General features: G+C 39.0%; 1 protein-coding gene across 1 annotated transcript in view; it reads right to left on the reverse strand.

Annotated features, from left to right (window-relative positions):
• The window catches only part of LGR5 (leucine-rich repeat containing G protein-coupled receptor 5), an 82,155-nt gene that overhangs the window by 22,724 nt on the left and 44,895 nt on the right, over window positions 1–14,536 (reverse strand). Inside the window, exons 6-8 of the mRNA XM_014963321.1 lie at window positions 5,779–5,994; window positions 2,964–3,035; window positions 311–379 (exon numbers count right to left, since the gene is read on the reverse strand). Of these exons, the coding sequence (XP_014818807.1) occupies window positions 311–379; window positions 2,964–3,035; window positions 5,779–5,994 (357 nt within the window). The remainder of the gene's footprint in view (window positions 1–310; window positions 380–2,963; window positions 3,036–5,778; window positions 5,995–14,536) is intronic.

Genomic DNA, 14,536 nt, shown 5'->3' on the forward strand with positions numbered 1-14,536 from the left:
GGATTGTTTGCAAAATCCCACTGTTGTGTTTAGGACTCTAAGCGAATTAGTTGCATTTATTATTTACTGTATTCCAAGGATGAAGTTCCTGGAAAACCCACTACACAATGCAGCATAAAAGTAAAAGTTGTCAGAACTTGAATGCTCTAAACTGAGTCTTGAAAATGAGCTTTTATGCATGTTGGCATGTTTATTAGTTTTTCCTAGGATATCAGTTTTTAAGGATTACTGATAAAATCACCAGCATTTAAAAAAAATAATCACACACTAGACAAAACATCCTCCTTCCTAATATGAGCTCTGTACTTACAGTTCTTTTAGGTTTGTTAGTGTCCTGATAGCAGTGGGGAACTCGTCCAGACTGTTGTAATTTAAATCTCTGTGTGAAAATAGATTTTATTATTTAGGTTATGCACCGCATAATGGATAACATATAATTGTTGGCATTTGTAATGAAATATCATCTCCCATGTATTGAATAAATACATAAAGCCAAAAGCCAGGAAATCCTCAAAAGCGTATGGAAGTTTTCCAACAAATTCTATTTAAGGCACATTATCATTCCTATTTTTTATCAGCATCCTATTTTTAGTTATATCTTAGCTATTCTGCAATAAAGCGGATTCAGATACTAATAAGCGATTTGCTCTTTTGTAAATTGCCCATCTTTTCCATTACTTGAAAGTGTTAACAGGAAAAAAAATCTTTCAAGCAGAATATTCAACAACTTTGCATGGAGAGCTGCATTTTACACATTTTATACATCTCACTACAAAGGTTTCGTTTGCCTCTGACTTACTGTCTACTTGTATCAGTCTTTCTTTTTTTTTTCACTGCAGAAAAAATCTCTGAAGAGATTTTTGCCAATGGTTAAGTGGTAAAAAAAAGACATACTGGAATCTGGAGGGTAAAAATGATTGGGGAATATTTTCCTCTGGCTAATGCAAGGAGGAAAACACACAGTAAGTTCAACGTTACCATTAACTGTGGTGTTAATTTTAAGATTTGTCATTATTCATAAGGAGAATGTTTCTAAGCATGTAAATTGTAAAATCTGTTATTTAGCTAGAGCGGTGACCTCTGCTTTAAGAACTGCTCATGCTGCAGCAGTAATTAGACTTTATTCTGGTAGGCTGAATGGACTATAAACCAACTTCTGCCCTCGACATGACATGTGCATCCTTTGGCATTCATGAGACACCTGAAACTAAAATTGAGATATGCCAGTTTACTGTGATGCTCTCCGGCACCGCTTTATGAAGAACACAGTCTCAAAAACTTGAGGAAAAGCCTTTCTGAACAGGCAAAACACAAATCAGAGTTTACAATAGATTGAAATTGAAATACTATCAGGCTGAAGTAATGCAGGCAGGAAACTGCTGTCTGAACTCAACAAGGCTTTCCTTCCTGCTTGTAAATCTCTCTCTCCTGCTTATTGACAAAAAGAGATTACAGGCATGTATGGTTTGGTTTTGCCCTCCAGTGATATGTGATTTCCAGACCTATGCGTCGATGCAAACAAATGATCTTAAAGCTGGCGTCCATCATTTATACCCAGATCTCTTTAGATTATCTTGAAACTATCTGGAAACAGTCTACACAGTCTGCAATTACTGCGCTCGAGGCAAGTGCTACGTTCTCCTATTGCAGCGAAGGGGCTGCACCTCCACTTAGTCCCAGGTTCATGACTGTCCTCTATGTTTTCATCTCTCTCGTGCCAGGTGGCTGGGGCTGGGTTTGCAATTACTTACTCCATTGTTCTGTTCTCCCCCATTTTTGACCAAGTGCCATGTGAATCTCACTTAAAAAAACAAAACAAGCGATTACATTTTCCTTCTCCCTTTCCCATCCCCCTTTCCGGTGCTACACCGAGGGACTTCCTCTCAACTCACAGACGGCTAGAAGTCAAAATTGTAAAATTGCAATTCAGTGCCGAGGGATCAATGTAATCAAAACTAGTGATAAAAAAAACAAAGGCCAAAACTTCTTGCTTTCTCATCTTAATGAAACATGGAAGCGGGCAGTACATAGTTCTGTGAATTAGAAAGTAAATACTCACTTCTACACTAGCGTTATTCATATTTGAAATTTGTCTATTTGTTCCTCGTAACAAGTCTTTCCACCTCTGTCCTGGTTGAGCAAAATATCTAAAATCACTGAAAATGATGCAGCTGATTCTTGCAGGTGCCAGGGGGGAGGATATGCAATGTTTTACTGTGCATTTTGGGGGTTTGTGGTCTACTCTTGCAGGCGACATCTTTATTCGATTAACTCTGTAGTGAAATACTTTGCGCTAACCGTCAGCACTGTGTTCCCGTCTGATGTTTTTCTGTAGAATTATTTTTTGTTAGAAAACTCAGTCGGTCTGAACAGAACTACAGGGAAAACTTGTGGAAATTTCAGTCTTCACCAGTGCTATTCTTCATCAGAGCTTTTTAAAGACAAAAACTTGGATAGAACTGAAACATTCGTCTTCCTTCCTTCTAAAACATGCATAATTTGGCTACCTGGCACTTTTGCTTTTTTCAGGGATAAAAAAAATAAATCCATCCAATTTTGTAACCCTCTTCTATGGCAAGACAGTTGCTTAATGTTAGAGCTTTTCATTGTGAAAATTTCCCAATCTAGCTATTAGCTTTTATGATTAAACAAGACAAGTAAATAGTACTAAATTATGCAAACGTAACTGTTCATGAATAGCCACTTCTTTTTCAGTGCTCAGTACAGTTTTCAACTGTCCTTCCAACAATTTATCAATTGACAATGCTTATTAAAAAGGCAAACTAATTTTATAGTCAAAAATAGGATTTGCTACATAGAGTCATTGTACGCCATCACTTAGATCCTGTAGCGATTAGGCAAGCCAAAAACCACATTTGGCTTTTAAGCTATTTTTATTCTTTCAGAATATTAATGAAAACACAGAGAAAAAAAAAAAGGAAACAAATAGGAGGTCAACTCACAAAGTCTCTAGGCTGTGGAGCCCATCAAAGCATTTCTTTCCCAGGGAGTAGATTCTATTGTTATGGAGATGTCTGCAGGGGAACATTAAGCACAGAGTCAGGAAAGCACACTGTGCACAGTGGACTTAAGCAAAACATTTTGATGGTTAAATCAAAAGAAATTTATTTGCAGGCATGCACTGATTATATGCAAGTCATGCTTTTGCGAGAGCATGTATAGGAGGCACCTTCGCCACCCTCCCAGCTTTTCCCCAATATCTCCCCACCCACACAAGCTTCCACTTTGTTTTCATAGAAGGAATTTGTTTTAAAACCACCTGGATTGTTTAAAAAGGGTATATCCTGGAGTTCCAGGTTGGGGTTTGCATATCAAATAGTGGGAAATTGTAGACGTATTCTCAGTGGTGGTTAATTAACAGGTTGTCTTAAAAACTCTGTGTGGTGTGTATATTTGGAAGATGTATATTCAGAGGGTGTTAGAGGGTATGGAACAGAACAGGAGCAGGTGTGGAGATGGTAATACGGCAGACGGGAAAGGGGCATTAGGCTTGCAGAATGAAAGAAGACACAAAGCCACAGGACAAAAAAGTCATAGCTTCACTGAGATGAGTGAACTAACCAATCTTAAAAGTGCTGTAACTTGCCTTCTTTTAAAACTATAAAAATCAACAACTACTTCCTCAAATGTATAGCAATTGAAAGCAATATTGTTACATATTTCAAGCCCGCATGAAGGCTCAGAATGCTGCCTATTTCTATGTCTTTTAGACCAACATGGAAACCCTCCACTCTGTGTGAAGCTCATTAATGTGAGTAGATACAACTTGGAGCCACTTCAGGTTGTTTTTCAAAAAGGATGCCTTTTTCCTGGATTTTTCCTTTTATTTTTTTTTGACACTCTACCCTTATAGGGGAGGGAAACTACAGGAGTAGCACTTTAAAAGGTCTGTGAATTAGGGGCTGCCAGACACTTCAATGCTTCAATGCTTCATTCTGCTCTGAAAATATCGTTAAAGATCAGAGGCTCTTTAAATATTCTACAGAACCTACAATAATTGAGTCTACCTGTCCACAGAAGGTAGGCATTCTGATGGCAAAATGCAAATGAGTTTTTTCTCTCCTAGGAAGAAGCCTAATCAACTTTTTTTTTTAATTACTACACTGACCTTTAATGTTTTAGTTAGCATGAAGAGTACATCTCCAAATTCCAATTATGCTTCATATTTGTAATGATAGAGCTTCAAACCTGCTCCAACTGACCGTGCATTTTTGCCCCAAGTTTAAAATTTGCCAGATGGAATAAAGTAGCAAACAAAAGAAAGCAGAACCACACACAAAGATTTTGATGAACCAAAAATACCAGATGTTGTAGATCACAAGAAATGATTGAATTATTAATCAATATGAAGCCCAGAAGATTAGAAATAAGCAAGGCAGATCTAACATAAGGAAAACTAACCGAGGAGAAGCAATAAGGGCATGAAAAGAAATTATTTTCTCCTGCACTTCTTAACCATCCTCTTATCACTATATTTCTGGTAGGGATCTAGAGAATGATGTTCAAACAAGTCTTTTGTCTTTAGCATTACTGAGATAAGTCTAGAAGCTCAGTCAAATGACAAGCCCATCCACTCTTTAACTTGAATGGGATTGATGCTTAGTTGTAAACAGAAAGCAAACATTTTGTGGCACAAGGCAGCTGTTGCCCCCCCATTTTTGGTGCCCTAATGTATATATGAATATATTAAGCACTAGGAAGAGATGGTGATTATAATTGTCAATAGAGAACCCTGGTGTGTGCCAGGTTCAGTGCTCACACTGGGGCTAAAATACGCTAAGTGTCTTACAGACTATGGTTTCAGACAGCTTGTAAAGCTTGAATATATTATTCTCTCTTTAATAACGCCAACATTTTCCAAAGTATCCTGAAATAACTTTTCCACCTCACTTCCCCTCCTCAGTTTCTCCAGCCAGTCTAGAATTTTTTCCACTTGGTACATTCCCACAAGATAAAAAGCTGAAACCATGCTCCACAGTATTCCTTCCAGATTTTGGTGCGAGCTACGCATGTTTCATCTGGTTGAACTGGTATGCAAAAATAAAAAAATACAGAACTACGTATACCTTCTATGAAGGGAAATGCATACTTTTTCTACTGGATGGCATTTCCAAGTCACCCAGAAAGCTTTCAGTTCATTTCCTTTTTCTAATCTTCCCTCATTCAGTACACACTGCCTTAGAGTCTGAGGGCACACAATTCATCTCTTCCTGTTTGTTTTGCTGACCAGATAGGGTGATTTTTTACTTCCCTTACATAGTTCTTTACTGGGGATGGAAACTTTTAAGCTAGATCAAAACAAGTGATTTAGCAAATGCTAGTTTAAGTGTAGGAAGCTGTAAACAATCTTTTATCCAAGATAATTTTTTAAAAATTTTGTTCTGTAGTACATGTACAAGCGAGAAAATTTATCCTTCAAAAAACCAATTTTCTGCAACAAATGGAACTGACCGCTTGGTAAAGGAATATTACTAAGCCTAGTGCAAATGTAGAAGGGAAACTGCAGATTATAGCCCCAAGATATCAATTTAATCCTAAGAATTTAAGAACGAAACAGACGTTTAATTAACCCAGGGATATACCTCTTTACCTATCATTTGTAAAGTGGGGAGGTACTAGGGGAATATGTAATTATTAAAGATTATCTCGGGCAACGTCTAAATTAAACATTGCATCTTCAAGTCATTTATCACAAAATGGTCAAAGCCCTGCCAAAGAAGCAGATATTGTGGCTAAAAAACAATTGATAAAACTTACAGAACTACCAAACTAGAGAGGTTTCCAAAAGCATAGTCTGGTATGTAATGAATTTTATTCAGTGCCAATGTCATTGCCTGAAGTGCTGGTAAACTTCTAAAAGCTTGGACGGGAATTTCTGTCAAAGAATTATCATCTAGCCACAGGTGTCTAAGGGAAACCAAGCCATTGAAGCAGTTGGGGGGCACATAGTTGATGTGGTTGGCATCCAGACGTCTAGGAAAAAAAGAAATAGAGAAAATTGACTCTGAGAAAAGAACAGTGGACTTACTTACACAATGGATATCAGAAGTTATCACCGAGAATACAACCCCAAAGGACGGACATGAGTTGCCACATCCATTTTTCATTTCCTGGAGATTCTACATTTCCACCTTGTTTGCAGCTGCACCCTTGAGACCTCACATTGTGTTTACAAGTCCCCTTGTCAGCTGGCTCTCTGCAGACAGCTCTCCTTTGGAGCCATCAACTCACTGAGAGCACACACTGGTAATTCTTGAACACAGTCTTTCTACAGACCGGGTATGAATTTGTTTCCTTTCCTCATCATTTGACAATCTGGAATAAAATAGTGCAAGAAATTCAGCCACAGATTCTCTTTCAGAACTTATAAATCACTGAGCTGCAAGATGGTTAGGATTTCCATATGCTAGACACCCATTCTAGGAGCCAAAAATAAAACTCACTTGTAAGTCTCTGTTCTTGTTTTACCTTTTCTTACATACTGTTTATTCCAATGATTCTAACGAGCATGGAAGTTCACATTTTTTAGTAGTGGAGCAAAACGTTTTGGTTTGTTTTGTTTTTCGAATAAAGATCAGTGTTGGTAATGTGATTTATTTACTTTGAAAAAGAAATTGTGAAATACACTTCAGTTGCTGCAGAGCCAACAGAGGGAGCTCAACTGCACATCGTACCTTTTCAGAGTCTGCAGGTGATATCTTGCTCTCACACTTGTGTAAATAAGGATTAAATCTACTGAACCTTTTGCAGAAATATGTCATATATTCATTGGCTTTTGCTTTCGCTCCATTTTGCTTTCCTGTTGTGATGCTTTCAGGGAAGTATTTAAAAGTGTGCTTTGGATTTCTGTAACTGTGAAACATCCAGCCGGCGATCTGTACTGCAATGCATGTTTTCTGCTTTTAATGTGTTGTAGTGACTTGTACCTTGTTCCAAACATGAAAGCCACGCTCTAAAACTTTTCTTGAAGATGTGTGTACAGAGGAGCAATTAAGTGAATGGTGAAACAGAAATAAATTTAAATAGATGTTTGAAAACATTGCAGAACAAACAGACACACCCAGGGTACAAAGAAGTAATTCTGTACAACCGAAATCTGGTCTGTTTGAGAGAAATGCAATACTCTTTGTGGCGGGCATACTAATCTCTTTATTTAAAGCTGCTTCTTCATTTACAGTCATGTAAAATGTCAGGTCCATTCTATCTCCTGCTCCATGCTGCTCCTACCTACTGCACGAGAACAAATAATGATTGCTAAGGCTCTGTGCCAGGCTGGCAAATAACTGAGACAAGGTCAGTTGGAACAAATTTATAAAGTTCAGTGTCAAAGCCCTTGTACAATTAAATTTTCAAAATAATAACTGACATGGCAGGCAGCAGAGACAGAGCTTCCAAAATAACTCAAGGGTCTGTCAACAAATGGGTGAGGCCGGAAATGTTTAGAAATACTCATGTTGTACCTCCCCCATTCCCTGGGCAACAACCATGCTACGCCCGTGTTTTCAAATAAGGTATAATTTGAATGAGTAGATGAGGTTTCTTTGTGTTCAGTCAGAAGTACATTTCTTCCCTGGGTGATGCTGGTATGTAAACTAAGAAGTTACAGTTGCCTTAGTTTGACAGTTACGCTGATTAAAGAATGAAGGCTTTATTCAACCTAAATGTGTTACTGCATTACAGCTAACATCTCGTTCCATTCCCAAGGTTGCCTCTGCAGCTCCAACATCCCCGTTGACTCCACAGAAGTTACTCACAGGATGCCCGGCCACGTGGCAAAGCCAACAGCCACTTGTTTATATGTGACCCCGTGGCTGAAATGGCAATGCTTCCGCTGATCGTCAGTGAGACCAGGATTTTTACCTGACCAATATGTGGTGGCAAATCAAGGGACTGATTTTGTTTATAGCTGAAGTTTCCAAATATAAACCCACCAGTGGCTATGTAAACAAAATACACAACATAGGAAGAAAAACAGGACTGCTGTAACAGAAATGAGACTCTAGGTAGTTGGATTATTGTTTAAATAAACTTTGGAAGAAATCAAGAAGCTACGATGATTTGTGCTGCAGGTCTTGTAACAGGATTACGTATCCTGCAAGTGCTTGTAAGAAGTACTGCCTCAAGTGCTCTTTTGTTATCTAATCTTTTTTAAATTTCCAAGTACCGTTTTCCCTCTTGCAGATATTAAAAGGTTTCAGCAGTGGTTATGTTTCCTGTCATACTGTAGGTAATGCACACTGATGTATAAAGCATTGATCAAAATCGCTGTTTTCAGCCAATTGTTTTACATGTGTTGATCAAAGTTTTGGCACTTCCAGAACTAAACCCATTAACTCACAAACATGACCCTATTTATAATTGAAAATATATAGATAACATGTGGTGAGTTTGAAAGCTGCTATTATATTCCAGAGAGAGCCAATTTAGGGAAACAGAAATGCTTGATCTCTTCTGATAGGCAGCATGTAAATAAAGCAGCCAGTATGAAATTCACCATGAGCTCACTTAAAATGTCCAAACCTTTCAAAGTAAATGCTTGAGCTATGTGGCCTGTATCCCACTGGTGTTTCCTGTGACATACTGTGAATACTACAACCATGTGCATAAATTATGAAAAGATATTATTCATACAGAATTGTAAAAAGGACTCATTGACCGGTACGCTGGAACGAGTGAAGGTAGATGTTTGAAGAATACTTGATTTGCATTTTTTTATCAATTCAGTATGACCGGATACTTAGTTTTATGCCACTGGTAGGTTTCTAAGGGAATATATTTTTTTTTCCTCTTTCTGAGCCTTCTGTCAAGAGCAAGCCCAGCTACAACCTGGATGTACCTTGTGATCAAGAAATTCCTTAATGTCTTGTTGGTGTGTTTTGCTCATTCATTCAGGTTTAAATCAAACACTAGTTATGGGATCAGGAAGGAGATTTCTCCCAGGTCATTCTCCCCCCTGAAATAACCAGCTCTTACACGGATTGCATCTCCTTGCAATGCAGGAGGGCCTGAATACAACAAAGGGACCAGAGAAGAGCAGAGCCACAAAGCCAGATAAAGAAGTCGAGGACAAAATATTTCTCCTGACATTTAAGTTTAAAATCGGAAAGGTAAAACCAAATAAAAAAGGGCAGCAGATGAATGAAGGGGTGCTCTTCTCCCTTTCCTACCACCTTGCTCCTCTCCATACCTGGCTCTGTTACCCAGGGAGCTGCAGACAAGCCTCTCCACAAGGTGTGGAGTAATGATGGACAGAGGCTGGGGAGAAGGGGCAAGTCTGGGGCAAGTATAATGGGCAAGATGGGGTCACCTGGAGCCCTACCATCTTCGACAGCGTTTGTTCACAGGAGCTGCGCTAAAGCCCCATTAAGTAATGGCAAGCAACATCAAAACTGGCTCTGTAATGAAAATATAGCTGGCTATTGTGAGCCATGTTTTTCAAACATGGCCCCTTTACACAGGATATCCCCTTCAGTCCACAGGGAAAAATGACAGGGCGATTGTAAACGCTTAGTTGCAGCACACCAGCACAGCAGCAGTTCCCACAGCTCACTTTCAGCTCTGCCCTTGCATGGGCTTCTACAAGACTGATACAGAAAACCCTGTGTCACAGAAGCAAGACCAAAAAAGAAAAGTCACAAGTGGCAGTTTAGGAGCATTTGTTTGTCCCAGTGCCCAGTTTTACATGGGGAGGTCTCTGCAGCTCTGGGAGTTTCAATTCTCAGCGTTTCTCTTCATGAGCTACCTGCTCTAGTGGGAGGTGTCCCTGCCCATGGCAGGGGGGTTGGAACTCAATGATCTCTAAGGTCCCTTCCAACTCTAACCATTCTATGATTCTATGCTGCTCAGGTGTTTTGGTAAACCAAAACAGTGGACTGGGATGCTTGTCCATGGCATAAAGCACAACCAGCCAGTTGCAGTGCTGGTTTTATACAAATTGGCTCTGATACTGAGTACCCTCAATCCCCACCAGTGGGAAAAAGTGGGGGCCAAGAGGAGTTGTTGGGTTGTCCTAGGAATCCGGCTGCACGCTCAGATCAGGAGCCCACGGTTAGATCAGCACATTTGGTGTGGCTGGGAACACTCCTGGCTCCTGCAGCCAACCGTCTGGCAGTGGCCCGTGCTAGGCCAGTGACCTCTCCTAGGCTCCCAAATGAGATGGCTGTATGCAGAGCACCGACTGGGGACGATCCCAGGGGTGTGCGAACTGCCAGATGGCCCCAGGGAAAAGTTGAGACAAATGTTAATTGGCACGGGTCAAAAGTGTGCCAAGGACGCTGCTAACAGTGCAGCAGGACAGACGGTCATGGCCAGTGCCTGGGAGCACTCTCAAGCACTGTTTGCTTTGCTAGGCTGGCTGTAGCCACAGTCTGTCACTGTATGCTACCCAGGAGGACCTCCTTGGAAATCTAGTGTGAGCCTAGATTTCTAGGCTAACGTAACTGCTAACTGCTCCAACAGCAGCTCCTTGTCCTCCTCCTACATGTGGTGTATGCCCTGGTGGGCTTCAGCCATGCAGGATGATTTTTGGCTAGCAGTTCTGAGATTGAGAAATTTGTCCCCTACAAACATGCTAAAAAATTGCTCAGAAGACACAAAAAGAGTCACATGGCTAGTAGCTTCTACTGGGTGAAAGAAAACCTCACCCAGTGACCTGGAACTGCTGATCTAGCTCAGCCAATTTTCACCCTACTCTGAAAGCAACTGGCCCTACAGCTGGTCTGCACCCAAGTAAAATAGTAGTAAGTGCATTTTTAGGGAACCTTGCACCTCTGTCTTCCTCCCAGCTGTTTATTTGTTGTGTGGGTGTCTATTTTTGTCAAAGTTAGGTTGATGGTTGGACAAGATGATCTTTAAGGTCCTTCCAACCTGGAAGATTGATTCTGTGATCAAGCTAGAGAAGCGTCTGTGGCTGAGAGGGGTGGTCTTGTACTGTACCAGCGCTCCACCTTTCAGTCACTCTTCTGTTATCTAGTGCCTCCTAGGGCTCTAGTAGCTTGAATGTTACGACGTGATAAAATGGTGCAATGGTGAGTTTTGAGACGTCTTTGCGTATGCATAGAGACACACGCATGGGTAGACACAACCCTGATTTAAGCTGTGGGAAATTCCTCCTCAGGGAGTTTGTGGGTACCTGTTCAGGTACCTGGCTTCCTCAGAAGGATAATGCCTTCATTATCATGGGGTGTAACATGGAAAACCACAACTAAAGCTCCTGCCTGTTCATGAAAACAGTTCTCTTGAGAGAATGTGATTTCATCAAAGTTCTTTAATCTTTTAACTAAAAATCAGGATTATTAAGACAAGCATCAAAATGGAAAAAAAATTGTTTAAAGTTAACATTTCTGAAAAAAAAAAGCTTTTTTATTTCAAGCCTAAACTGGAAGCATTTCAGAATTCTGTGCCCTCAAAGTCTTCAACTCTTTGTTTGGATAAGAATGAAAACTTCTATTGAAATGCCAAATATTTGGAGGAGTAAGGAGAAGATGAAAAATCCATTTGCTGATCTGTTCCAGACAGGCAATTATTAACAACATCCAGGACGATTTCTGGATAATCTTTTATGTAAAACTTGATGTCACCATTGGGTGCTCCACAAATACTGAAATATCTTAAAAATAAAATTTAAGCAATTTACAAAGTCTGTTAGGAAATTTGAAACAAATTTGTTTTCTTATCTTGTTACTTTTCTATTTTCTTATCTTGTTACTTTTGAAGTCAAATTAGTTTGCTTCCCTGAATTCCAAGTTTGCAAGTTGTCAAGGGAGAAAAGGTGGTTTATTTTTTCCCCTCTATCAACTGTTTCCAGCATATTTGGGAGATGGGCTATGTTCTATTCTGTGCTATTTCCTACCGTTACAGTAAAAGTCCTCTTAAATTTTACAAGAATGAAAGCAGGTGATACAGTGAATAATGCTTCCTTGTAAATGTCCTTCATGACTGGTTTTGCATGGGCAATGAGGTAGCACTTGATCTGATCTTGATTTTGACTGCTTCTGTGTTTGACAATGCAGCAGTAAAAGTTGCTCATTAACAATGATGCCTAAATAAGCAAATAAACAGGGAGTGAAGTTTCATCTGTAGTCTTCACTGGAAAAGGCTGTATTACAATAGTTCAAGAAAAGAATAACAGATGCTTTGCTTTTCCATCAGCAATGCCAATTACGCTTTCCTCCTTTATTTAGCAACATTCATTCACAAACGGAGATCTGCAGCTTATCAGTTGCTAGTAATATAAACTGTGTTAACATGTTCACAGAAAAAAAAATAAAAAATAAATTGGTATATCATTGCCTGCTTTGCCAATCCCGTCTTGTTCATAAATACTTAAATTATATGCCAATTCTGGTACATAAGGATGTCATTAGAAATGACAAGACAATTACATTAGAGAAAAAAAAAACTATTTAAACAAATACATACATTAAATGAAAAAACTGGACAGAAAACAGGCTGTTAATTAACAACAATATTTGAAAAGCAAATCAATATATATATGTAAAATGTTTTTGGACTATGCAAGTATATTCAAAATCACTAAAAGGCTTCCTGCTTTAAAAGCAGAATGGAGATACTGATGCTGTGGGAATCACAGAATCGAGAGACAAGTTGGTTCTAAAGAAATACATTTGCTCAAGGTGAGTAACAGGGAAGACAGCACTCAAGTGACACTTCAAACCCTGCGGCCAAGATCTGAGTTGTGACACAGAAGTGATTGTTCCTCCCTTTCAATAGTGGTACCTGTGAACATATTTTACTATTTTTGGCTTAACACAAATAAATGCCATTTGAATTGTTAGGAGTAGTAACCCAGGTAATTTGTACCCACACTAGATTTCAGAGGAAAATTATAGCCCATATAATAAGCTGAAGATATCCTTCTGCTGAACTTGGAGATCAAAACCACATCTCACAATCAAGATGTTCTGGTTACTTCCTCATTAAACAATAGCACATTGCTGTTGTTGACTACAGAACTGCAGAGACTTTTCTATAACTGGAGAAGATTTTAATATTGTCTAATCTTATTGTTGCTTCAGTGACATATTGACAAGTGAAATACTGTTGCTTGTTTGTTTTGAGGCAGCAGTATAAAGTTTTTCTCAGATTTTTGCTGTTGAAGATGAAATTCATAAATCTTAAAGGTTTGGGGTTTTTTTTGTGTGCCCATTTCTCATTTGATAGTATTTATTGCCTGAAGAAGACTGATCTATTCTAGAGGTAGGTCAAGCGTTAAGAAATTTATGAATATTTATCACTCAAACTTGTCACACCGTTCTGCATGCCAGCAATATTACAACTTGGACAAGAAAGTGGAAGAAATTGTTGCTTGTTCCTGCAATACATGAACGTTGCCACAGGCCATTTAACATCAATTAAAGTGTCTATCCATACTGATACCTATACTGTCACTTTTGAGCCTGGAACTAGATAATAAGGAGAGCTCATCATCCAGAAATACCTCTTTGTGCAAAAATCTGTGATGAATTTTCACTATGGGTGAACATGGAAAACTTGTGTGTGCATATATATACACCCATATATTGCGCATGTACACATACATAATTATGTATGTATGCTTATATAAAAATGGAATTAACATAATACTCTTCACATGGATTAAGGTAACAAGGCAGTTATTCTGGCTTGCCCCTCTGCAGGACCACCCTTCTTGAGTAAAACCACAAAAGGCAGAGATATGAGCCTTGTCACCACTTTTCAGTTTTTCGCTTCCATACTAACATAAAGCAAAGGGTTAATGAGGCTTCCAGAAACCATGCCACCTGCATAGTTAAACACAATAAATACAAGAAGTTGCTATCTTATAGGAACTGCCTTTGTGAAAGCTCTTAACCTCTTAATTACACTCTTGAAAAGACTCCTGCAATTTCAAAGGTTTCAAGAAATAATTCCTATTGTAAATCAGAAACCAATGCAAGAACCACCTTGTGAACAGAAAATTCCTAGACTGTATGAAACAAGAAATTGAATCTGTGCACACCCTTATCTGACAGGCACAACCTAGTTTAAGCAAACAAAAGAATAATAGTCTTCTTTTCCTCAAAGAGGTCTCTTTTGCTGGTGATCATCTTTCAGGTGATAGTAGCTTTTCTGTACAAACCCGTATCATTCCATCTTGGGGCTGCTACACAGCTGTCTAAAGGTTTCTACTGACCACTCCTATTCTCCTTCTGTTTTAATTCTGTCACAAAATACTGGTCTTTTACATAGACTGCACAAACTATGTTTGGTTTACTTCTTCAGCTTCTTCGCCCAAGGAAAAAAATATTTGCAACAAAGCCTGAGTGAGACTGTCATTTTGTTTAGAAACTGTGCTGAAAATTCAACAGTCTCTTTCAGAGCAACAAAGGAACTCTTGTTTGCTTGGCTTATCGTGTTTTGGTCCAGAATGTGTATAGAGTGATGTGATCTCAGCAAGATTTTTTTTTGTTTGTTTAGCAGAAAGAAAATCTAATATAGTCACTAGACCAGCATTTTCTCATGACTTTTTCAAAGA

Source organism: Calidris pugnax, unplaced genomic scaffold (genome assembly GCF_001431845.1).
Source record: "Calidris pugnax isolate Ruff unplaced genomic scaffold, ASM143184v1 scaffold44, whole genome shotgun sequence".
Lineage (NCBI taxonomy): Eukaryota > Metazoa > Chordata > Aves > Charadriiformes > Scolopacidae > Calidris > Calidris pugnax.